General features: G+C 43.0%; 1 protein-coding gene across 1 annotated transcript in view; it reads left to right on the forward strand.

Annotated features, from left to right (window-relative positions):
• Positions 1-26,507, forward strand: part of FAM160A1 (family with sequence similarity 160 member A1) — a 128,728-nt gene that overhangs the window by 61,931 nt on the left and 40,290 nt on the right. Inside the window, 3 exon segments of the mRNA XM_015409042.1 lie at positions 701-1,327; positions 6,783-6,941; positions 8,997-9,083. Coding sequence (XP_015264528.1) covers positions 701-1,327; positions 6,783-6,941; positions 8,997-9,083 — 873 coding nt within the window.

The raw sequence follows: 26,507 nt of genomic DNA on the forward strand, positions 1-26,507 counted from the left end.
AGTTCCGCAGGGCCTGCAAGATGGAGCTCTTCCACCAGGCCTTTGGTTAAGGGGCCGCCACTACCCCCCCCGGCTATATACCATCTTGGGGGAGGTTAGGGCTAGAAGGCCGGGTAAAACTACTGTTAACATCTAATCAATGCCTACTGGGAATGTTGGGGTTGTGTTAGGGTTGTGGTCGCCCTCTTTGAGTTTCTGAGATTCTGGAAGGATTGTGGTTACTGAGCACTTTAATTGTTTTATTGGTTTTAAATTGTACATGGTGTTTTAACTGTATTAGTGTATTGATGTTTTATTAGCAAGCCTTTTCTTGCCTTGTTAGCCGCCCTGAGCCCTACGGGGAAGGGCGGGGTATAAATTTAATAATAAATAAATAATAAAAAATAAGTCTTCGTATAGACTAGTGTACACTAGCAAATTCCCTCTTACAGGGGAAATGATGCACATTTGTAATTTTGTACATAAGTAATTCATGAACAAATTCTTTTTCTCCATTCATAACTTACTTGCTATTTAATTATCCCTCCATTCTGTGCTGAGGTATATTTCAAATGTACTTGAATGAAAGTGATTCTACCAATGCACTATTGAACTGCATCTGTCAACCCTGAAGACCTGACGTTAATATAAAATAATATTAAAATAGTACTATTTTGAAAGCTGTGTGTCCTGATTTGAAAATTATTTCAATTTTCCATAGGTTGTGAAAATCTTAGAGAAGCATGACCCCTTGAAAAATATTCAAGCAAAATATGGAGTAATTCCTCAAGATGAAGCCAGCACTGTGCAGAATTATGTAGAGCATATGCTTTTTTTGTTGATTGAAGAACAAACAAAAGATGCTGCAATGGGACCTATTTTGGAGTTTGTGGTCACAGAGAACATTATGGAAAAACTCTTCCTTTGGAGTCTCAGGAGGGAATTCACAGATGAGATGAAAATTGAGCAACTGAAGATGTATGAGATGCTTGTCACTCAATCCCACCAGCCCTTGCTGCATCACAAACCCATTCTGAAACCTTTGATGATGTTGTTGAGCTCTTGCTCAGGAACCACAGCATCAGCTGTGGAAGCAGAGCTGGTGGTATTACTGAACCAGCTTTGCTCAATTCTAGCCAAAGATCCATCCATTCTGGAACTATTTTTCCATACTAGTGAAGACCAAGGGGCTGCAAACTTCCTAATTTTTTCCCTGTTGATTCCTTTCATCCACCGTGAAGGGACCATAGGTCAACAGGCTCGTGATGCACTACTATTCATAATGTCACTTTCAGCAGAAAATAATGTTGTTGCTAATCACATAGTAGAAAACACTTACTTTTGTCCGGTAAGTTTCTTCTGCTGCCTTCTTCCTATCTTGACATGATCTTTTCCCCAGTTGTTTTCCCCCTCCATAAAGCAGAGTTCATTAGGATAATGTAGGTGGTGTCAGATATGGCCTTGAGCCATTTAAGAAGGCATCAAATTGCATTTGTAAAAATGTGATGTATTAATTTAAGAATGCAAACTAATTCTTGAACAGCGCTCTTTTTAAATTATTTATATGCACACAGAAGATTGAGATGTAAAAATGAATAAATTATGAATAAAATTGATGCTATTTAGTGGGGTTAGAACCAAAATATTTATGTTGGCATTTGGGATGAATTATATTAACATTTCTTACATTGCCATTCTGTGCCCTTCTTAACCTGTTGATTTTAATGGTCTTAAAACCGTGTAACGGTACTGTCTGTGTCCTAATATGTCAGTTGATAATCACATTATGAAACATTAGAATTTTGAGCTATTAACTTGAAAACAATTGAGACTAGGAAAGTCTCTTTTTTTTTTTGGTTCTTCAGGTATGTTGTTCTGAAATGTTTTTAAAAGTGGATTGGACTGTGTGTCTCCCCCCCCCCTCCTTCAAACCAGATGATGATGTGTGGTTTGCTCAGTTTACAGTGACTGGAGGTTGGTTTGTCTGTCTCCCAGCTGATCACAGTTACTAGCACTTATTATTTGTCTTAAGCCCCGTGAGACCAGTACTGATATTTCTTTGAGGCAGGTTGTTTCCACACTGGGTATACTGGGTGCTGGGTAGCACCAGGATTTTCATTCTGTTTGCAGTTGATTACAGAAAAGGAATGTCTGGTCACCAAAAAAGCATTCTAGTGTGGAAGCAGATATAAACTTCCTGTTTCCTTTTTACCTTTTGGTCAGAAGTGTGTATGTATGTGTGCTTCTAACAAGGTATTTTTCTCATAAAATCTCAGCTTCCCGGCATTCACTTGAATACTACTCCAGATTCATTCCCATTATCTCTTGGCCTAAATGCCCCACATTTTTTAAAAACACAATTATGTCTTTCAGACATGCATGCACATTTAGAATTTTGGGCTTGTATGGTAATTTTTATCTCTTCTACAAATTCCCATTCCACTAGGAATTCAGAATTTGGCAGCCAATTTGAGGTATATAAAGCCTTACTTCTGTAGTTACCACCCCACAGTTATGCACATGTGTCGATATCTCTGAAAATGCTTCTCTTTCTATATGCAGTATTTAAAATGTGTACATGTGTACACATTTTACAGTAAAATGAGTACATTAAAATGAGTAGGGCTCATGCATTTACTGCACACTTATCTATTAAGGAATGTTTTGGCATAATTGATGTAGTGGCCACAGGGGTGTAAGCAAAACTGGGGCCACAGTTTACAGCACTTATGAAACAATTTTCTGTTGTGTTTCATCTAATTTAGTTTTAAAAACTAAACTATGCTATAAACTAAAAACTGTGCTATAGAGCAAATGCAGGGTGTAAGAACAGAGACTCTAGTTAACTTTATTTGAATATGTCTAAGTAGGTATTTTACAAAATTCCCCCCCAAGATAGATACCCTTATTAGATCTGTGCTGTAACTTCCATAATTAAATTTGCCAATTAATTTTGAGAAAGTCTCTTTACTCTGAAGATTAAAGCCAACTATATTACCCTTGAAGCAGTAGGAGGCCACGACTGCTGAAATTAGAATGATTGCCTTAGTGTGTTTAAAGATATACCAGCAGTGGGGCTAGCTACCCTAAGTCTCTAGCAGAATGGCTGAGTACAGAGTCCACTTCAAGGACTGTAAGAGGTGCCCTGCTGGATCAGACCAGTGGCCCATTTAGTCCAGCATCCTGTTTTACGCAGTGGCAAAACAGTTGCTATAGAGAGCCAACAGACAGGGCGTAGAGGCCAGGACATCCCCTAAGGTCCCCTCCTCCTGGTATTGGTATTCAGAGGGCTTTCTACTTCTGGACGACTCTTGAGAATTTCTTGCATCATAAACACCCATAATTCTGAATTTGGTCTTGGCAGTTTTGAGAGTTCAGGATTCTGCTTCTCTTATACTCTGGAATGATGCTGTAGGAATCTGGTTAGCATCAGCAGACAATCTGACAAAACACAGATAAACAGTGCTGTTCCTAGTAAAAAAAAGTCCCGCTGAGCTCATAGAAGCCCTTATCTTTAAGTCATCCAGATTGTATGGTCACACCATGCTAAATGTCTGAGAAGTGAGTCATATAGAGTTGGTATGTGCAGTAGGTACAAGAACAGAAAAAAGTAAAGACCAAATTAAAAATTACTACTTAGCCATGACAATCACAGGGTACCTTTTCTTTTGGAGGCCCCTCCCAGCTGGGAATAATCTACGGGAGAGGAGAAGTAATGCACCATAATGTACTTTTCCTTCCTTTTAAGTAAAGACTTGAGAGAACATATGGGACATTGGTTGGAGTGTCAGATTCGAACTGGCTAGATAAAGATTCAAATTCTCATTCCACTAGGAAACTCACTAGGTAACCTCATGGCAGTCAATTTTTCTGCCTAACCTGCCTCAAATGGTGGCTGTGAGGGCAAAATGGAGGAAGAGAACTTGCAGGAATGGAGGTATAAAAATATGGATTGATTCAGGGACTTAGATTAAGGCTGCAATCCTAAAGACATCTTCCTGGGAGTAAGCCCCATTGAATAACACAGGGTTTACCTCTGAGTAGACTTGCTGAAGATTGTTATTGACAAGCCAGGTGGCTACATTTGCTTCCCTGGAAATAAAACTGTTGTAATATTGGTTTTCGTGTCCCTGTGACTGAGGCTGCAATCATATGTGCCCAAGTGGGAGTCAGTGGTATCAAACACAGTGGGTGCGTTCAGACGAGGTGTTTCAGCCGGCAGAAACTGCACCGGTTCCAACCGGTGCAGTTTATGCCGGCTGAAACGCGATCACACTTACCTCCGATCTGCGGAGCCCATCGCTGTATGCCATCGCTGTATGCCTGTTCACACATAGTGGGCGTCGGCGTTTTTTTTAACTCAGTTTGCGCATGCGCATAGGCAGCCATCCACAGAATGGCGATCTTCGTGCATGCGCAAAACACCCCGTCCCAAAAAGCATGCCCTGAAGAGAGGACGTACCTTTAAAGACCAAACTGGCCTCCCTGAGGTCCCAGACTCCTCTAACACCTTAAACTAAGGACCTTTTTCTTTTTTTTTAAACAAACGCTGGGGCGAAGCTTCGCCCAAGTGCATATCGCCAACCTAAAAAAAAAATGGCGGGCGGAAATCAGAAGCCTTGGGCTTCCGAACGGAAGTGGCTCTACAATGGTGGAGAGCGATCAGATGGGGGGGGGGGATAAAGCGATTACAACCGTTGCACTCAGGATACCACCACTTGGGGACCTAGTGGCAGAATACAACGGTTTAAAGCTCTTTGCAACGGTTAGGGACGGAAGGCAGATGTTCGCCGTGTGAACGCCGGTAAGTACACCGATTCCAACCGGCACCTATACCGTTGCAAATGCCCCGTCTGAATGCACCCAGTGTGACTTACTTTTGAGCAAAGATGAATAGAATTGGGCCACACAAGAATGTTGTAATAATATTAATATGATTAAAGTCTTACATAGGAAGAATATCACTTCCTTCTTCTTAACACTTTTCTCTTAGTTTAGTCTTAGTTTACCTGATAGAATAAGTAGCTGGTAAGGGCAGCACGTATTCCAGTGAATTCAGAGAAATGCAAGGCTGGCAGTCTAATTTAACCTGTCATTCAAAAAATTAACGTTTCATTCCAGCACCTCTGGAAAATCAGATCTATCTTCTAAATACTCAAAATGATTTACTAGTAAGGAGCCTGGTTTTAACTGGCTCATGTAAAACTAAAGTTGTATGACTCATAATATTTATTCTGGCCATGTCTCAGCGCTTATTGCTGGAAGAAGCCATCTAAGAGAGAAATTTATCTCCACCTGTTCACATCAATAACTATAACGTGTTTTTAAAGAGGAAGACCTTGCTTTCTTTTGTGGCTCCTGCCTGGATGAAGTATTTTTATTCATTCAGAAAACTTCTGTAAGGTTCCACTTGATCTTCTTTCAAAAAGTTTCCTGTGTTGAACTACCTGCTGTAATTCCCAATAATGTAACTCCATATGTATGAATAATATAGTAAACCTTCAGGTAGTATTTTCCCCTAGATGTTAATAAGTCTGTCCCAGAGGTTGCTCTGTTCCCATCAAAATTAGGGGGTGAAGTAAGAGTATTGATATTCGGGTTTTGTTTTTACCTAAGCATATTGTTTGCATGTTGAAAATGCAAATAAAATAGAGTCTGACCTGTTAATTTAAATATGAGCATTTATTAAAACAATCAAAATCTGCAAATCCCACTTAACTATGGCTGTATGTGCTTCTAACTGCTGGTGTGGATTTTATGCATTCTGTATGCTACTTGGTTCCAAACACAGACATGTAGTAGGCTCATGATAGGTTGTCATGATTTGGCTGACTGCTTCCAGGCATGTGTCCGTTATGTAATATAGACAATGGATTAGATCCAGTACAAAATTTCCGCTTGCACAAGCAGAAAAGCAAGAAGACATCCTCGGTAGCCACCACCACCAACGGAGGCAATACCATCGGGATTTGGGATCGCCCTGGGATGCTTAGCCATACATTGTGTGGCATAAACAACATGGGATCGGAATGATCTGCTGGACAACGGTACCCCAAATGGGGCTGACTGGAAGATGCCACCATAACATCTAAGACCATCTTGTCTACTGAAGCACTTTTTTACTGTTATTATTGATATTGTTATAGTTATGCTTTTAATGTTTAGTGGTTTTATATATGGGCGTTTGCCCTCTTGTTAGCTGCCCTGAGCCCGCTTGCGGGGAGGGTGGGATAAAAAATACCTAAATAAATAAAATAAATAAATATAGAACTTAAGTCAAGCTTACTGTGTTCTCACTTGCATTTTGGCTTCCACAAGATGTTTTGCTACCAATTTCTGGGCATTATGATATGGCTGGAAAGTGTAATCAAGTGATAACTGACTTATGGTGACTCTGTAGGGTTTTCAAGGCAAGAGACATTCAGAGGTGGTTTACCATTCCTCCCTCCGCATCACAACCATGGGATATGAGGGGGGTGTCATAGAAGATCTTGCGCCAGCACAGCAGCACTAAGTCCACAGCAGCACTAAGCCACAAAGTGTTTAAAATTAAAATTAGAAGAACCACTATGCTATAATGGCATGTATCCTACTATCGGCTAGGGGAAGTTCCACCAGCCTAAGGAACATTCCTCCCACTTAAACCGTTCTTTCATTCAAATGTCTCTTAGTGCAATGGGAGGCAGGATAGATGTCATTATCATGTCATAATATCGATCATTTGCAAGGTGGGTGAACCATCTAGGTTTATCTTTTTGAGAGAATGTTAATAGCGTTGTCTCATCCCTTTTTCTTTAATTCAGGTGCTAGCAACAGGCCTAAGTGGCCTTTATTCGTCTTTGCCTACAAAGCTGGAAGAGAAAGGAGAGGAATGGCACTGCCTACTGAAAGATGACTGGCTGCTTTCTCCAGCCCTTGTCCAGTTCATGAACTCCCTAGAGTTTTGCAATGCAGTAATACAGGTAATACTTGAGAAAGGGAAAGATTCAGCACATGAAAACAGTGTTCAGAATAAATACTGACAGGTTATGGCTTGATTGTGCCAACCCTTGGTTTAGTGTAATGTGAATGAGCATTAGATACAAGCAGTCTCTTTTTTCTTGTACTCTCCATAATCCCTTCTTTTTACTGGAAGCCCATAGTGTGCCATTACGTTTGAGCCAACATGCAGTTGTTTGTGGTTGCCTTCCAAACCAGAATTGGAAGCCATGCCTTCCCCCCCCCTAAGTTCTGGTTTCAGTTTTGAGGGCAGCAGCTTGTCATTGTTTGTGTTTGTGTTTAATTTTGTGCACAGTGAATATGATGCAATTTATGCTTACTGTATTGAACATTGTTTTTGTTTTTTAATAAGGATGGTTAGTTGATCAGTCTTTAATTCTAAACTGGATAGATTATGTCCCATGAGAAATCCTGTGGTTGTCTTGAGTTGTAAAGAATGTGCTGCTTTTTATGATCAGGTTCTTACAAGAGTGAAAAACCTCCCCTCCCTGTGAGACTGAATGGTTTTCACTGTTGTTGAGTTGATCAAAAAGGTTGCCTATGTTTGAACAATACAGATTATATTACTCTTGGCCTGCTTGTATTCTTTGTTCATGATTATTTCTTAATTAGATTTTCTCCTTTTGATTCTGCTGTTCTTCAGTCTGATGATAACATCAGTGTTTCCTATCTCTTTGATGCTGAGCGCAAGACTCTTAGTGCAAGTCTATACAGTGTCTGTAGCTTAATTTAATTCATGAAAGTTTGCTCCTTCTCATTAATGAAGATAGAGTTTATGGTTACATAATTTAGGCATATAACGTTTGAAGGGCTGTGTTGTTTAAATGTTGTTTTGATATATGAAATGATATGTATATTCTGATATGGTGGTGAAAACTGGCTTTTCTTTTACCTCTGTGTTGACTTCAGAGATCAAAGTTCTATACTTCAGCAAATATTTACCATATTTATACAGCGGTAATGGTATAATTAGTGCAGAGTTTAAATAGAAAATATTTTCCAAATTTATTATTCAAAAGTAATGAAAGGTTTAGTTGATAAGCATAATAAACTAGACATGAATTGGGTGTTTAAAAAGAAAGACATTTTAAAAAACAAATTAATATTACTGCAGCTTTATGCCTGAATTTCTCAGCATACGACCTGAACGTGCCTAGAGTAGTTGTGGTGAATTGTGAACATTATCACTTATGGGCAGTGACATTTTATCACTTATGGGCAGTGACATTTGGTCAGTAGGAGAAGGTGAGAATGTGCTGCTGATTATGATAAGGTTCTTATAAAGCCTCACGTTCCGGAGTTATCTTTGTGACAGTGACTGCTTGGTGTTATACACCAGATAAAAAGAAATAAATATACAAATTGACATAAAATGCCTTAACTACAATTAAACAATTAGGAACTGGCCATGGCATCACATGCTTTTTCCTCACTCCAGCTCAAATTTCTCCTGCCATGAAAGTTCCATCAACAGTAGTCTTAACCATGGTTATTACAAATCATGATTACTTCTGGATAATCCTGGCTAGCAATAATCCTGGTTAACCTATCCACTAGATGATTTTGGGGGGAATCGTTGGTTGGAGAAAATTCATCCAGAGAAGATACCTAATATTTTGAAAAGGTCAAAGATATGTTACTGTCTTTCTGTTGCTTCATTGCCTTTCTGTAAATTAATAATAGCCTATTCTTTTTAAAGCGACCATGGAAAACCTCATAGGACTGAATTAAATACCTATCCTCTTATACTATCAAATTGTGCGACACAGGGAATTTAATGAATGAGACTACTTTTGCTCTTTGCTTACTTGTACATTATTTTCACCACAGTCCAGTCCGGTCTTGTCAGTTAAACCAAATAAGTATGCATAGGATCACTTCTTTAGTTTAATCTGATTTATTCAAAGATGGTCAAGGGGTTTATTGGAGGTTAATTTTCTTTAAAATGTTCTGTGAATCATAAAATACTCAAGATACACTTTTACTCTAACATCCTCAAACTTCTGTGCTTTTTTTAGGTGGCGCATCTGCTGATTCGCAACCAGCTTGTAAACTACATCTATAATGGGTTTTTAGTGCCAGTAATGGCCCCAGCTCTGCATAAGGTCAGTGTTTTGTGTGTGTATTACTTATACCAGGAGTGTGACGATACCAGGTAGCTCACCCAGTGGGTCCCCAGGGTAGGTGCAGACAAGAAGCCATAAATTTATTTTTATAAATATATATATATATGGAATTTATTTGAAAAAATACAGAAAAATGCCAATTCAAGCCAACATGGTTCTAAAAGTCATACAAGAAACACAACAAAAGCTACCTTAACTGCCTGACTTACTATACTCTGGGTCAGGTGGCACAAAACTTTGGTTCAGAAGTGCAGGCCTCTTTGTGGCATGGTCTTGTCAAAAGTCCCTATCCCAACCCCAGGTAAGGACTTTTGGTTACAAAGGGGTTGCAGCAAAACAAAGTTACAAAATACCAGAGAGAGACTAAATCTCACCCTGGTCTTGGTAGGTGCCACCAGTCCTTTCAGTCTATCCCAACAGCCCAGGAGGGAAAGGACAAGTCCCCCGGCATCTCAGGGAATTAACAAGAAAAGTCAGCCTTGGAGCATGGAACTGCAGACTGAGTTTTCAAACACAAACAGTTAGCTGGTAGGTAGTCAGAGGCCAAAGATCTGGAAAAAGGCTTTGAGTTCAATGAAGTTAAAAACCACGACAGAATAAAAATATAGTTATTTATTTAAAGTGCAGAAATATTTAAAAAAGACCTGTGAAGGAAATCAAATAATTAAATCTAAGCTTCTCCAGCATAGCTAAAACATAGAGTCAAGGTTCCAGTTATTGCTATGGTTTAGTGCAAGCAGTTAGTTCCAGGAAATCAAGATGGTCAGGGCATCACCCTTCCAAGCGGTAATCAAGTTGGATGTCAATTTGGGAGCTGTACAACCACTGACATGCTTCAGTGCCAAGTGGTCACAAAGCCCCATCGACATGGTGCAAAGGCTAACTAAATTTATGGAGAGGGTTTCTGATTGACCTCAGGCCTGCTAGACCAATCAGAAACCAGAAAGATGATCAGAAAGCAGAGAGATGATGTAACACTCTGTAGGTTGCTAGGCATGTGACGTCCAAGGATGGACTAGAGGGGGAGAGAAACAAAACCATACTGCAGCTAGGTCCCGCCAGTTCTCACACAGTTGCCCATAACTTCAGTTGCCTGGAATGTGTTAATTGGAAGGACCAGAGGAAGATGGTACTCCCTAGCACTTCAGCTGCAAATAATTTAGCTGGCAAGGTCACTGTGTTCCAACTATCTCTAACTGTCTCTGGGAAGATTCCTGTGGGCCTCGCTGCAGCCTGAACCAAAGATTTTATTTCTCAGAGCAAAGCAAGGAACCATTTAACTTTACAGGTCTACAGCAGCAAGACGAGCCTTTGGTCATGTAGAATCTCAGGTAGTTACTGGTACTAGTGCCACATTAGTTATACTTTTAGGGTCAGAAGGTCAGGTGAGAACGCCAACCAATCAATACCTACTGCTTTGTCGATGTATCCATGCTTTATTGTATTTATTCTGTTATTTTTAACCTGTTCTAAGCCGCCCTGAGCCTGCCTATGTGGTGAGGGCGGAATATAAATCAAAAGTATAAATTAAATAAATAAATACTGCTTCAGGATGGTTCCAGAACCTTACATCATACAGCCTGCTCCTACCCCTCCCATCTCAAGGAACAAATCTCATGTGAAACTAATTTACAGCATTGCAAAACTCTAGGGAGTTCATGAGTTGTATTTTATATGGAGAACCAGAACTGTGGTCATTCTGTTGTATGCATGTATGTATTTATTTTTTTATTATTTCAGTTTGTATCTTGCCTTGCCACATAACTGGCTCAAGGCAGCTAACAACATTAAAAACACTAAGACAATAAATACATTAAAATACAATGGAGAATAAATACAACTGCCTAAGCAACTAAACAGTACTAATGATAATGATGATGATGGCGGCATGCAATATACAAACAGCAGCAATAACCAGCCAATGTTTCATGTGGGCTGAGATGTATTCCGGTGGCGCATTCGTCAGTGGCGCTTTCGCCAGTGGCCCATTCATTAGCAGCGGCTCCTAATCAAAGGCCTGGTGGAAGAGCTCCATTTTGCAGGCCCTGCAGGGCCCTGATGTTATCCGGGAGCTCATTCCATCAGCGTGGAGCTGCCACTGAAAACGCCCTGGCTCTAGTAGCAGCCAACTTGACGTCTCTCGGGCCAGGAAGAGTCAGGCGATTCTGTGTTCCTGACCTCAGTGCTCTCTGGGGCACATGTGGGGAAAGACGGTCCCTCAAGTAGGCAGGCCCCTGACCATATAGGGCTTTAAAGGTCAGCACAGGTTGGATGTGGTCTCGTATAGAGAGACTCATCAGCAGCCTGGCTGCCGCATTTTGCACTAGCTGCAGCTTCCAGATCTGAGACAAGGGCAGCCCCATGTAGAGAGCGTTGCAGTAGTCTAATCTCGAGGTGACCATAGCATGAATCACTGTTGCCAGGTCATCGCTTTCGAGGAAGGGAACCAACTGCCTGATCAGCTGCAGATGGTAAAAGGCTGCCTTGGCAGTGGCTGCTATCTGGGCCTCCATTGTTAAGGCGGCATCCAGGAGCACTTCCAAACTCCTAACCCTCAGCGCTGGCACCAATGGCGCCCCGTCGAAGGTCGGGAGTGGGATCCCTACCCCTGGTCCACTCCGACTCAGGCACAGGATCTCCTTCTTCGTTGGATTCAATTTCAATCGACTCTAAGCCAGCCCGCCATGTCACAGAGTGCCTACTCCAGGTCATCTGGGATCGAATCGGACTGGCCACCCAACAGCAGATATAGCTGGGTGTCATCTGCGTATTGATGGCACCCTAGCCTATGCTTTGGGGCAATCTGGGCGAGGGGGCGCATGTAGATGTTGAATAACATCGCCCCTTGAGGAACCCTGCAGGCCAGCGGGTACCTCTGGGATGTCTGCTCCCCTAATGCCACCCTCTGTCCCTGACCTTAGAGTAAGGAGACAAGCCATTGCAAGGCAAGCCCCTGAATCCCACTGTCGGCGAGGTGGTGGATCAGTAGCTGATGGTTGATGGTGTCAAATGCCGCCGACAGATCTAATAGCAACAGCACCACTGAACCGCCTCGATCCAGATGCCTCCAGAGGTCATCCGTGAGTGCGACCAGTGCCGTCTCTGTCCCATGACCCGGCCGGAAGCCGGACTGAAATGGGTCTAGCATGGAAGTATCATCCATTAAGCTCTGCAACTGAATCGCCACCTCTTTCTCAAGTAATTAGCCCAAATAGGGCAAATTGGAGACAGGCCTATACTAATGCAAAACTGAATGTGAACCTCCATGGCATTTTTGCTTTTGAGGGAAAAGTCTGGAAAGGTAGCTGGATTTCTGAATTTCTAAACACAATCTTTACTATATTAATTTGATAAATTAGTGATTTTTTTACGTGGATAATCTCCCCCAGAATAAATAAGACAAATTAATAACTGAACTACATGAAGTATATGTGAATCTTTTACTGTAATTCCCTTTAAAACCATAGTGCCCTCAAAAAAGCTTGGGTTTTAAAATAATAATTGAAACTTCTTTTCCTTTTAAATTGGGACCTTTGATGTGTTTTTATAATTGTTGTTTTATTCATATTGTTTTTATTGTGCTTTGAATCATCCTTTTATTTATATTGTAAACCACCTTGGGTTCCGCAAGGGAGAAAGAAAGGCAGCTAATAATTTTTTAAATAAATAAATATTTTTCCTTCTTTTGACTCCACAATATAGTGGCTTCCTTTTGGTGGCCTTGGAGTGGCTGTCACTTGTACAGTGTGCACTTAGCCCCTTCTTTCATGGATGAGAGATCTTGGAAGCCCTGTGAACCAAACAGGGAGACGCCCCCTGCTCTTCTGCCTCAACTAGTTTGAATTTTCTAAATAATCAGTTTACTCAGCCTCCACAGCTGGAATACTTGGATTGTCTTTACTTCCTGTGCAACATATTCCTACAACACACTCTGTCTTAAAATGTTTAACTGTATGAATATGATATAATTCAGCTGTAATCAGTAACTCCCATCAGATATGCTTTAGTAAGCAAGAGAAGCAAGTTAACCTGTGTCTGGCAGTCCATCTCAAGCATGCACTGGTATTTCTACCATGCATTATTGCTGGCATTGTCAGAAGAGTTAAGAACATAAGAGAAGTCATGTTGGATCAGGCCACTGGCCCATCTAGTCCAACACCCTGTGTCACACAGTGGCCAAAACCCAGATGCCATCAGAAGGTCCACCAGCAGGGCCAGAACTCCAAAAGCCCCTCCCACTGTCACCCCCCCAAGCACCAAGAATACAGAGCATCACTGCCCCATACATAGTGTTCCATCTATAACTTGTGACTAATAGCCACTGATGGACCTCTGCTCCTTATGTTTATCTAGTCCCCACTTGAAGCTGTCTATGCTTGTAGCTGCCACCACTCCCTGCAGCAGTGAATTCCACATGTTAATTACTGTTTGGGTGAAGAAGTACTTCCTTTTATCTGTTCTAAACCTACTGCTCATTAATTTCATTGAGTGCCCATGAGTTCTCATATTCTGAGAAAGGGGGGAAAGTAATTCTTTCTCTACCTTCTCTATCCCATGCATAATTCTTTAAACTTCTATCATGTCACACCTCAGTCGTTTCTAGCTAGAAAGCCCTAACCTCTTTAACCTTTCTTCATAGGGAAGGTGTTCCATCCCCTTAATAATTTTAGTTGCCCCTTTTTGCACCTTTTCTAATGCTATATCTTTTTTGAGGTGCGGTAACCAGAATGGTATTCAATATTCAAATGAGGCCGCACTATAGATTGATATAGGGGCATTATGATACTGACTGATTTGTTTTCAATCCCCTTCTTAATAATCCCCTGGATAGCATTTGCCTTTTTATTGCAGACGCACACTGAGTCGACATCTTCAGTGAGTTATCTACCTCAGAAGTACTTGTTCAGCTTAATGGTCCCAAAGTACAGGCGAGCAATTATACTCATAAGATTAAATGTATTACCTTCTGCGGTTTCTAACGGCTGTGCACTGGGCATACCATTCTCAAAAAGATATTGTAACTGTGGTTTAGGTGCTATTGAATCGGTATGTTCTATTTGAATGTCCCTGGTATAATATGGTGAGACAGAAATGGATTAAACCTTTGACACAACAATGGACCAACTCCTCAACAGATATCCTTGTTTCTAAATTACTAGTAGATTCAAGAGTAGAAAATACTCTCATTTTAGCTAAATTTTAAAATTCAGGCCATGAGAGTTTGGGCAATTTACAAGAGAACAGTTGGCTAGTATGTACACTACAAAGACCAGTCTGGTCTGAATTCTTCCTCATATTCCCAGTTATGCTTGATAAACACTACTCAAGATGTATACACAGAGGAGTAGAGTAAGAAAGGAAGAGTTATCTATCACAACTCTAATTTCTCTCTCCTGGTCAGTTACTGCCAGTTTGGTCCCCATCACAACGTATATTTATAGTTAGGATTTTTGGCTCCAGTGTGCATTACTTTGCAGTTGCCTACGTTGAACCTCATTTGCTACATAGACTCCCACTGGCTTCGACAGATCCCTCTGGAGCTCCTCACCGTCCTCCTTGGTTCTCACTACCCTGAACAACTTTGCATTATCCACAAACTTAGCTTAATCACTGCTTACTCATAACTCCAAATCATGAATGAACTGGACCTAGTACTGAGCCCTGCAGTACCTCACTGCTTACCAATTTCCACTGTGAAAACTGCCTACTTACACTCACACTCTTTAATTAACCAGTTTTTAATCCACAAGAGGATTTGTCCTCTTATTCCATGACTGCTGAGTTTACTTAGAAGCCTTTGATGAGGAACTTTATCAAAAGCTTTCTGGAAGTCTAGGTAAACAACATCTACTGAGTCATCCTTATCCACATGTTTGTTCACCCCCTCCCTCATAGAACTCTAAAAAATTAGTGAGACAAGATCTTCCCTTATAGAATCCATGCTGGTTCTTCCTCAATAGCCTTTGTTCATCAGTGTTCCTGCTAATTCTGTCTTTAATAACAGATTCTCCCAAGTTACTGGTATTGACGTTAGACTGACGGGCCTGTAATTCCACAGATCTTCTATGGAACCTTTTTTAAAGATGGGGGTTACATTAGCTACCTTCCAGTCCTCGGGAATGGAGGCAGATTTTAGTGATAGATTGCATATTTTTGTCAGGAGATCCACAATTTCATATTTGAGTTCTTTCAGAACTCTTGGATATATGCCATCTGGGCCTGGTGATTTGTCAGTTTTTAATTAGTCGTAGGATCTCCTCTGTCATCATCTCAATCCGACTCGTCTTTTGACACTCCTCCCGAAATCGGCAGTTCTGGAGTGGGCAAGCACCTCTCATCTTGCACAGTGAAGACAGAGGCATTTCCTTATAATCTTTTAGTAATCCTTTTATCCCTTGGTCATCGAATGGCCCCACTGCCTCCCTGACTGGTTTTCTGTTTCTAAAGAAAATTTTATTATTGATCTTTATGTTCTTTCCAATATGTTCCTCATAGTCACCTTTTACCCGTCTGATCACTGACTTGCATTTTATTTGTCAAAGCCTGTGCTTCCTTTTATTTACCGCACTTGGACTAGCATTCCACCTCTTAAAGAAATGCTTATGTTTTACTGCTTCCATTACTTTGTTCGTTAACCATGCAGGCCTTTTTAAATATCTATTCATACATTTCTTAACCCATGGTACACATTTTATCTGGGCTTCCAGGATTGTAGTTTTAAATTGTCTCCAAGCTTCCCAAAGAGATTTGAGCCTTCTTATCTTTCCTTTCAGTTTCTTCTTCACAAGCCCCCTCATTTGAGAGAATTTACCCTTCTAAAGTTAAATGTGGTTGTGTTGGTCTTTTTGGGCAACTCCCTGATTAAATAAAGGGTAAACTTAATAGCATTATGTTTACTGTTCCCAACTGGTGCTATCATGTTTGCATTTCTCACCAGGTCTTGAGCATTACAAAGGACCAAGTCCAGGATTGCCTGTCCCCTGGTAGGTTTTGTGACCATCTACTCTATGGCACAGTCAATGAGAGTATCTAGAAACCCAATTTCTTTCTCCGGATTTGAACACATATTGACCCAAGCAATATGTGGGTAGTTAAAATCACCTATTATGACAGTTATTTCCTCTACCTGTTTTCCTTAATTCTTTTGCTGTTTTTAAAGTGTCCTCTAACCTTTGATCGTGTGGGAGATAATAAACTCCCAGAGTTAAGCTTCCTTTTGGGCACACTATTTCTACTCATAGCATTTCTGTAAGCAAATCTATTTCTATTAGATTTTCAGTTTTACTGGACTGTATTGTATACCCCCTCTGACATACAGAGCCACTCCACCTCTGACCCTTCCCTCCATATCCGGATATAATTTATATCCAGGAATCCTTGTATCCCACTGATTATCCTCATCCCACCAGGTTTCTGAAATGCCCAGAGTGTCTGTGTTCTCCTCTGACACTAAGCATTCCAGCTCTCCCATTTTACCTCAGACACTTTTAGAGTTTATATATAAAGCTCTATAATTCCTCAGATAAGATAGTCCTGCAACCTTCCTCCTCTGGCCTCTAGACCTTGCCAGGCAGTCAGTATTGTTTGTCACCCTCTCAGTGTCCAGTCCTAATCCATTTCCCTCTAGAACAGTAACAGCTACCCCTTAATCTATTAGAATGAGCCATCACCAACAGAGACAATTTCCTTTCCTGTCAGCTTTCCCCCAGGATTTAGTATAAAAACTGCTCTGCCATTTTAAGTGCTGGCAGCCTGATTCATTCTCTTTTGTACAGGTTCTGCTTGTACCAAAAAGCATTCCAGTGCCTAACAAACTTAAACCTTTCCTCCCTACACCATTGTCTCATCCATGCATTGAGACTCCTGATTCTGACAAGGCTACCTTGGAGGTACTGACCTTGAGTCTCCTGCCTAACAGCCTAAATTTTTCATCAACATCACTGGGGCAAACATGTATCAACACCACTGGCTCCTCCCCAGCACTGCCTACCAGCCTATCTAGACCCTGTGTAATGTCTGCTAACTTCACACCAGGCAGTCAGTACACAGATTGGCAACCCATCTATCTACATGCCTAAGGTTTGAATCACCAGCTACCAAGAACCCTCCTCTCTCCCTGCCCAGGGATGGTTCTTTGATGCAAAAGGATACCTGTTCACCAACTGTAGAAAGGGTCTCTTTCTGAGGGAACATTACCTCTTTCTTCAGCATGATATTCTTTTCCCCCTTGACCTTAATGCTTCCTGACAAATGAGAGGATGCCATTCTTGGAGTGGGATGCATCTAATAAGTCCCCCAAAGTCTTATCTGTGTGCCTGACTGCCTCTACTTCTCCAGGTCAGCCACCTTGGATTTGAGGGTGTGAACTCATTCCCTGAGAACCAGGAGCTCCAGTTGGCAGATAGTCACACATGATCTTCTTCGTGGTCTCTGTGCATCACACCTCTGGGATATAATGCGCCTGTGCTGACCCCGATTGGTAACATAGAAAGCAAAAGGGATTTTCGTGCCCTCTCTCCATGCGCCGGGCATGATAATCCCACCAGTTCTCTTCTGACGGCTGCGCTGGAAGGATCTTCTCCACTTCGGTCGGTAACCTTTCTCTTTGGCCTTCGGGCTTTTTCCTTTTTTGACGAATTCCTAGTGAGGAAAATAAAAAACAGTATTAGTTAGCAAATTGGACTCTTTGTTATTAGCTCTGCTTTGGCAGACTATTTCTGCCCCCCGGCCTCTGGCCAAACGGTGGGGTTCTTCAAATGGTGCTTGAAGTGCGGTAGCAAAATCCCCCCCCCCCCGACAGACACTCCCTTTGCCTCCTGTGCCTTGGGGAATTGCACTGAGTGGACTCTTGTGCCCATTGCGCAAAATTCTCAAAGCAGACGACAAATAATAGGGCCGCCAGGCTTTGTGTTGCCTTGCTAGAGTTGGCGCCCTCACTGATGGCGTCGTCGCAGGACACTTCAGGACACGCCTCGATGTTGACGCCTGAGTCAGGGTTGACGGCCGTGCTGTCTCTGACACCGGTCCATTCTGATGTCGATCGACCAGTGCTGAAATGCTCGGTCCCAACATCTCAGTCCAAAGCCCATACTCCCACTAAGAAATGTAGGGAGGGCAAGGACAACCGGCCTGTCAAGCATAAGAAGCATAAGAAAGGTTTCCCTGTCAAGGCTCCGTTGACCCCATGCTGGGCCTCGGGCATGATTCCTGCTAATGGCTGCTTCGCTTAACTCCTCTGGCCGTGGACAGCTACAAGGTGCACCACCTTTACTTTCGCTGCATCCTATTCAGCTCACGGACTCTGAGCAGGATATGAATTTAACACAAGTCTCCCGATCCTCCAGTGTTGAGAGCCTTCACTTGGATCGAGGAGCAAGCACCTTTGTGCATCCTTCCCCACATCGACCCGACGATCGAGATAGACCAGCGAGACTGTTCCCCCCCTCCGCCCTCCTAGGATCAACGCCAGTGGCAGTATATGTATGAGGCCTATCCCTTTCCCAGTGGCATGCCGTGGCTCCATCCATGCACACCGATGGAGTGGGATCATCAATCCACCTCATTCTGACTCTCCCGGTATCGAGACCCTCCTTCGACACCGGAGTTTGTCAAACCACAACCATCGCAACTGATAGGCAAGACCCTTAAACTGCCGCTGTCGGCGCCGCTACGGTTTAAGGAGTCATCGGAACTGATGCCTTCGACACTGACTTTCCAAATGTCATTTTTGGAGCCTTCAGATCATTCTGTCTCCTCAGATTCATCATCTCATTCCAGGGACAAGAATCCAGACCCCACAGTAAAACCCTCTCCACCACAACAAGTAGGGGAGGATCTCCTGATATCCCTCTCTGAGGAACTTAAGTCTTATGGGGATTTTGTTAAGCGTATGGCTAACACGTTGGCCCAGTCAACTGTTCTACCTCCACCTACAGTCATGGACTTGGTTTTCGACATTGTCCAGATGGACACTTCCACAGCCATCGCGTTGCTCATGACCTCGGTCCTGCTGCAAGCGACCAAAGCTCCCTGGTCCCATCCGGCTTCCATCCCCATCTCTAGCTGGAGGATGGATCACATATATAAAGTGCAGGAAATAAATGCTGAGTTCTTGTTCATTCACCCCAAACCGAACTTGTTGGTTGTCACCTCCTCTTCAAAGGGCAAAAGGAGTCATTCCTCTCCCCCTGACAAGGAAGGAAGAAAATTAGATTCCTTCGGCAGGAAGTTCTATTTTGCAGGAGCGTTGGGCATTAAGAATTCCCACTACACTGCCTGTATGGGGAGGTATCAATATGCTCTTTGGGAGCAGCTGTCTGAATTCATAGCAGCTCTCCCTGAGGACCTTAACCACCAAGTTAGGTGAATCCAAAAAGAAGGCATGCTCTTAGCTAAGCATCAGCTTAATGCCGCTAAACACACCCTGGATGTGGTGGCCAAGACTCTCACCTCAGCAGTCACCCTTAGACACCATGCGTGGTTATGTTCCACAGCTTTACAGCAGGATACCAAGTCCTTTGTTGAGGACCTCCCTTTTGAGGGTGAAGGCCTGTTCAGCTCCACAACAGATACTGTCTTGCAAGACCTAGACAAGTATCAAAATGTAATGTAATTTAGGAGGCTCTCCAGCCCCTACAGCAAGCAGGGCAAAATCCTGGAACACGTCCTGGTCCCGCAAATCCTCACTCAGGTCTTCCTGAGAGATGCAGTGGCAAAGATCCTCAAATGTTTCTTCATGCCCTTATGGAAACAAAACTAAGTTTTAATTGCCCATCCAATCTAGGGCTGAACAACACCTTTGACTCCGGTCATCTACACATACCTCCCACCTGCCTGTCCCCTTACCTCACTGCCTGGCACCAGATAACATCGGACTGATGGGTTCTTTCTGTCATCAAGGAAGGATATCTTATCGAGTTTATCCAAATCCCAACAGCCTCCAACTTTGTGTTTACTCAACCATCAAGCACACTCCTGGAAGAGATTCAAAACCTTCTCCAAAAAGATGCTATAGAACCGCTCCCTACATCCCAGCACTACCAGGGATTTTATTTTCATTATTTTATGGTCCTCAAGAGGGACAGAGGCCTCCCTCCCTTTATGGACCTCAGAAACCTCAATCGGTTCATAGTCTACAAGAAATTCCGTATGACGACTTTGCAGAACATCCTCCCACTCCTCGAACAAGGTGGATGGATGGTGACGTTAGATCTGCAAGATGCATATTTCCATGTAATGATCCATCCAGCTCACAGGATGTTTCTTCGCTTTGCCGTAGGAGAGGGACACTTTCAGTACAAGGCCCTTCCTTTTGGGCTATCTATGGATCCCCGAGTCTTTACGAAAATGATGGTGGTCATAGCTGCTCACCTTCGCATCCGCGGTGTACGGATCTTTCCGTACATCGATGACTGGTTGCTGGTAGCAGATTCAAGAGCCACCCTACTGAACCACATAGATCTCACTCTGGGTGTTCTGGAAGCGTTAGGACTGAGAGTAAACCTCAAAAAGTCCATGTTTTTCCCTTCATTGAGGGTCCCGTTTATTGAGGCAATCTTGGACTCAAGGGTCTACAGGGCGTTTCTTCCCCCCCAAAAAGCAGCCGACATCACTGCTCTCATATGCCTCCTTTGTCAGCAGGGGGACACCTCAGCGAGACAAATCCAGCATCTCCTTGGGCTAATGGTCACCACTGCAGCAGTAATTGTTTTTGCCAGGTTACATATGAGACCACTCCAGTTGTGGTTCCTCAAGAGGTTTCACCCACAACTTCATCCTCAGTCGCAGAGGTTAGTCCTCCCTTCTCAGGTACTGGACTCAGTGGACTGGTGGGAGAATCCACGCAATCTCTTCACGGGAGCTCATTTTCACCCACCCTCCCCGTTTTTGACGCTCACCACAGATGCATTTCTCTGGGGAGCTGTATGGGCTCCAGGTGGAAGACTCATGTGGCCCACAAACATATCAATTTTTTAGAACTGTTAGCCATTCAGTATATACTCAGGTCCTTCCACCACCTAGTAGCCCACCACACGGTAGCAGTCTTGACCGACAACACCACAGCTCTGTGCTACCTAAACCGTCAAGGGGGGACGGTGTCAAGGGGGCTATGTCGACTGGCCCTGGATATTTGGAAAGAATGCCAATTGTGGGATGTCTTTTTACTGGCAGCCCATCTGCCCGGATTCCTAAATGTGCAAGAAGACTTCCTAAGCAGAGTGGGAGCCTCACTGCACGAGTGGGAACTCAATTGGACATATCTTCAGCCAGTCTTTGACAGGTGGGGCCAACCAGAAGTGGATGTGTTCGCAACACATCAGAATGCGAAATGTCGCCTGTTCTGCTCCAGGGCAGGGTGAGATCCTCTAGCCCTGGGAGACGGGCTTCTTTACCCATGGACCCACAGACACGTGTTCCTTTTTCCACCTCTACTCACCAAGGTGATCAACAAGATAATGAGGGAACAGCCTCGATGCATCCTTGTGACCCCATGGTGGCCCCGCCAGCATTGGTTCCCCTCTCTACTCCACCTGTCCAAGGGCTCCTTCATCCACTTTCCAACAGCGCCAGATCTCCTCCTTGCATAGAAGGGTCAGGTGCTGCACCACAATGTATCCCATCTCAAGTTTCTTACGATGGGAAATGGAAGAAGTTCTTATCTTACCTCAGCTCCCTGGAGCTGCCTCCACCTCCCTCGGACCTGGTCGCAATTTTTAGTTTCCTGTTGTCCCACTTGGATTTGGGCCTTAGTTATGCATCGTTGCACGTTTATTTAGCCACCATCTCGGCCAATCATCCTGCGGTGGATGGTTACCCCATTTTTTCTCACCCTAAGACAAAACAATTCCTTAAGGGTCTCAATCGCCTTCCCTCCCCTGTCCTGGGGCCCTACACCTGCCTGGGACTTACCTCTGGTGCTGCTCAAACCGATGGGCAAACATTTGATCTCATGGCTATGTGTAGCTTGCAACTTCTCTCCTGGAAAACAGCCTTCCTGGTGGCCATTATGTCAGCTTGGAGGGTGAGTGAACTGTCCGCGCTTCATTCTGACTCGCCTTACTTAGTTTTCACCACAATGGTGTTACCTTGGCTCCGGATGTCTTTTTCCTGCCCAAGGTTGTCTCCAAATGCCATCTGAGGGCGGACATTGTTCTTCCTGTGTTCTTCCCATTGCCACAGAATGATAATGAATGTTGTCTGCACACCTTGGATGTAAAAAGGGCTTTGCTTTTTTACTTGGACAGGATACAACCTTTTTGGAGGTCCCCAGCCCTTTTTGTCTCCCATGCCTTACCTGAACAGGGCAAGAAACTGTCATCTGTCTGTCTAAGTGGATTGTGGAGACGATAAAGCTATGCTATCTGCTGGCCAAGAAGCCGCTCCCAGGACTGCTTCGGGCGCATTCCACCCGGGTCATAGCAATGTTCACCGCCTTCTTGAGAGGGGCATCACTCTGTGATACTTGCAACACAGCCATCTGGGCCACTCCTCACATGTTTGTGAAGCATTATGCCCTGGATGTACATCTTCATTGCGTTCTGCAGTGGAGCGAGCTGTGTTGCAGGCGGTGCTTGTCTAGGACTTTCAACTCCCTCCTCCAGGTAGGTGTCTTTTGCTTGTTAATCTCCCAGAGGTGTGATGCACAGAGACCATGAAGAAGATAAACAGGTTGCTTACCTGTAACTGATGATCTTCAAGTGGTCATCTGTGCATTCACACCACCTGACCTCCTTCCCCTCTGCTTTTGGTCCTCTCCTCTTTTGTTGCTCTGATGGCAGTGGTCAGAAGGAACTGGTGGGATTGTTGTGCCCCTCCCTTAGTCATGCGCAATGGGGCCCGGCGTTTGACTGGGGAGAGGGCGCGAAATCCCTTTCACTTTCTATGTTACCCATCGGGGTCAGTGCAGGCGCACTATATCCCAGAGGTGTGAATGCACAGATGACCACTCGAAGATCATCAGTTACAGGTAAGCAATCTGCTTTTGCACTCACTGGAGAGCCCCCAATCCCCTGCTGGCATTCTACCTTCATAATTGTTTATTTAAAATCCCTTTTAAATAAATTTCCTATTTATTTATATCTGTTTGTGAAAAGTGTACTTACCCCTTTAGAGATGTGGAGAGACTAGCACCCTGGCTTCCTCACCCTGCTGCTGAACTCGCTTGTCTGCTAAACTTGCCTGTTTATTCCCTTGTTCTAGACTCTTTGGCACTGAAACAGGGCCTGCTACCACGCAGAGCTGGGGCCTACTCGTAGGAGCCCTAAATAAATAGCTCAGGCCAAACCTCCACACCCCACTGGAGCCAATTACACTGATTGGGATCGAACCAATAAAGGAGGATGTATGAATCAGCCTCTCATTGAATAACAATAGGTATTACTGAAAGGAAGCTGCTCGGACAAGAGTTATTTTCCTTCCCGGGCTTCCTTTTATTTCAGATGTTAATTTAATACTAATTTAATTTCAAATGTTAATTCAGCCCTTCTAGGCTTGGATTAAAGGGCACTTTATCTGAATAGCCTCAGCAGTTACAGGAGATTCCTAACTGCTTGTTTTCTTATAGGGAAAAAACCTTTAAAGAATGTAAGAATTAGCTTAAAATTTTAGATTTCATTTAAAATTGGACCCCCTGCTTTTTAAGCCCTTGCTGTATTTAAACCCTAGTTGCAGTTTGTTTTGTTATTTGTTTTCCTTTTTCTATTACAAAACTTTACCAAGGTTGAGCCTTATCTGTGAACTCACTATCTTTATCCTCTGGTTTCAGTACTTTAATCTATAGGTGTAAAGCCTTCCTTCCACAGTATTGGAAGGTAGGTATAAGAAGATCCCCTATTCTGAAACCCTTTCTGTACTGCAGTAAAACTAGCCAAGAACTTCTGAGCCTGTTTAGAACTAGAATTAGCCACACCTGAGTAGTTTGAGCAGCTACAATAGAACTAAACTTAGAGCTAGGCCAGAAAATTAGAACTAAAATTAGCTACACCTGAGTAGTTTGAGTAGATACAACCCTGAGAAGTTACAAAATGAAGGTTACCTACAGGTATTTTTTAACTATTTGCCCTCCTTACTATTTTAACAATTTTCATTTAGCCTATTTTATATTAAAACACACACACACACACACACACACACACACACACACACACACATATATGCCACTTACCTGCCACTTGCTCATCTCCTAAACTTGCCTGTTTATTCCCTTGTTCCAGACACTTTGTCACCAGAGCTGGGACACTTCGGCACTGGAGAGGAGCTGCTACCTTGCAGATCCAGCTATTTAAATGAGAGATCACTTGACAGTCTCATTAGCATTTGAAAGTGTTTCAGTACAGCTTGCCATGTATATGATTAATAGAATGATTAATATTGCCAAAAAGTGTCCTCTTCCCTGTATTTCTCTGCATGTCCTGTCATCTCTCTGTCTTTCAGATTTTCGAACTCGTTTCCCTCCTACTGTTTGTTTTTGTCTTATGCAGACTTTACAATTTTACTGCAGAAAGGTACAAATAGAAATCAGTGGGTATTTGTGTACTTTAAGAACATTGCAAACAGATTAAAACTTTGTTTTGTGGTTAGCAAAAAGAAAGATAATAAAAACTCCTAGCAGTGAAATACAATCCAAAACATTTTTGCTTTTCAGTACTGACGCTCCTAAGCATAGTTCTCTGCATCTTGATAAAAAATAAAGTTTAGAACTCTTATCTCTTCTACAGGTTAAATTCCATTTTGAATAGATTGTTTGTATGTACATATTTGCTTAAATGTATTTAGACTTTAAAAGGCCTATTGTCTAGCCTTGTGACTTGGCGGGGATGGAAGAAAACAGAATTAATTTAAACCTGCCCAGCTATCCTCTTCGTAGGTTTAAGTTGTACTATTATTGTGCTGTTTAACTAGCCTTGTTCCCATGTAACAGCAACAACAGAGACTAATAATGGCATAAAACCTATGATATTATTAGATTGACACTATTATGTTGATAACATGGAAAGTATCTGAAATGGGTAGGGGAAAATTCAGAAAATAAGACACTGAATCCTTGTGCAAACAAAAGTTACTTCCAGTTGCATTAAGGGGATCTACAATTTCATGAATTTCCCATTGAACAAGAAGGTCCTTAACCTTTAAATGAGTTTTTTGGGGGGTTGCCCAGGATTTCGTGTTGTTTTAGTGTACTTCTATCCCACTCTTCCTCTGTGGAATTCAATACAGCATACATTCTCTTTTCTCTTCCTTCATATCATCATCATAATAATTGTGTGAGGTAGGTTAGACTGACAGAGAGAGTGATTGGTGCCAGATCACCCAGTAAGTTTCATGACAAGCCTTGGTCCTAATCTAAAACTCTAACCAACATATTGCACTGCCTTTTCTGCAAGCATTGCACAGCTTGCAAATCTTGGACCCAAATCATTTATTGTTCAATTCTCATGTCTTCGAACATGTATCTGTTTTTTCTTTCTGAAAGGACTTTACATAGGTGAAGTAATGTGGGGTGGAGTTACCACTGAACCTGTGTCACACACAGAATTTCAAAGCTAACAAGGAAAGTACATATGAAGTATTGGAACCTGGGGAAATCTCTCCTTATATATAATTGAATAGTGGATGCCAAAGTTCTAATTCTAAAATGCACTCCCTTAGTGTATGGCTGATGATACTGCTCCTCAGCATATATCGCCACCAACCAGAAGGCAAAGCCCGGGTCCCGCCCACACCACAACTGCTGCGACTGTTTGTGCAGTCCCGCCCAGCGTTTCAAGGTCTTTTGCATATGGAAGCTGATTGGACTTCACTCCATTCCACACCCCTAAACTCCCCCCCCCCGCAAGACAGTTGGAATTCTCAGTTGAATATGGGACCTGGTGTATTCTGAGGAGGATGTCAGCTGCTTTGGTTCCCTCCCCACAACAGACTCCCTGTGAGGTAGGTGGGGCTGAGAGAGCTCTGAGAGAAGAAGAGGAGGAGGAGATTGGATTTATACCCCGCCCTTCGCTACCCGAAGGTGTATCAGAACGGCTTACAAACTCCTTTCCCTTCCCCTCCCCACAACAGACACCCCCTGTGAGGCAGGTGGGGCTGAGAGAGCTCTTGACAGAAACTGCTCTTTTTCAAGAACGGCTCTTCTCAGAACTATGGCTTGCCCAAGGTCATCCAGCCAGGTGCAAGTGGAGGAGTGGGGAATCAAACCCAGTTCTGCCAGATTCGGGTCTGCGCACTTAACCACGACACCAAACCACTTAAGTCCGTGCACTACCACTACACCACAGGAGGAGGAGATTGGATTTATACCCCGCCCTTCACTACCCGAAGGAGTCTCAGAGCGGCTTTACTGCAGTCGTTATCAAACTACTTGAAGTGAGACCCACTTATATCCTTTAACTTCTGGGTGCCACTGGC

Source organism: Gekko japonicus, unplaced genomic scaffold, assembly GCF_001447785.1.
Source record: "Gekko japonicus isolate JY-2015 unplaced genomic scaffold, Gekko_japonicus_V1.1 scaffold24, whole genome shotgun sequence".
NCBI classification, from domain to species: Eukaryota; Metazoa; Chordata; class Lepidosauria; order Squamata; family Gekkonidae; genus Gekko; species Gekko japonicus.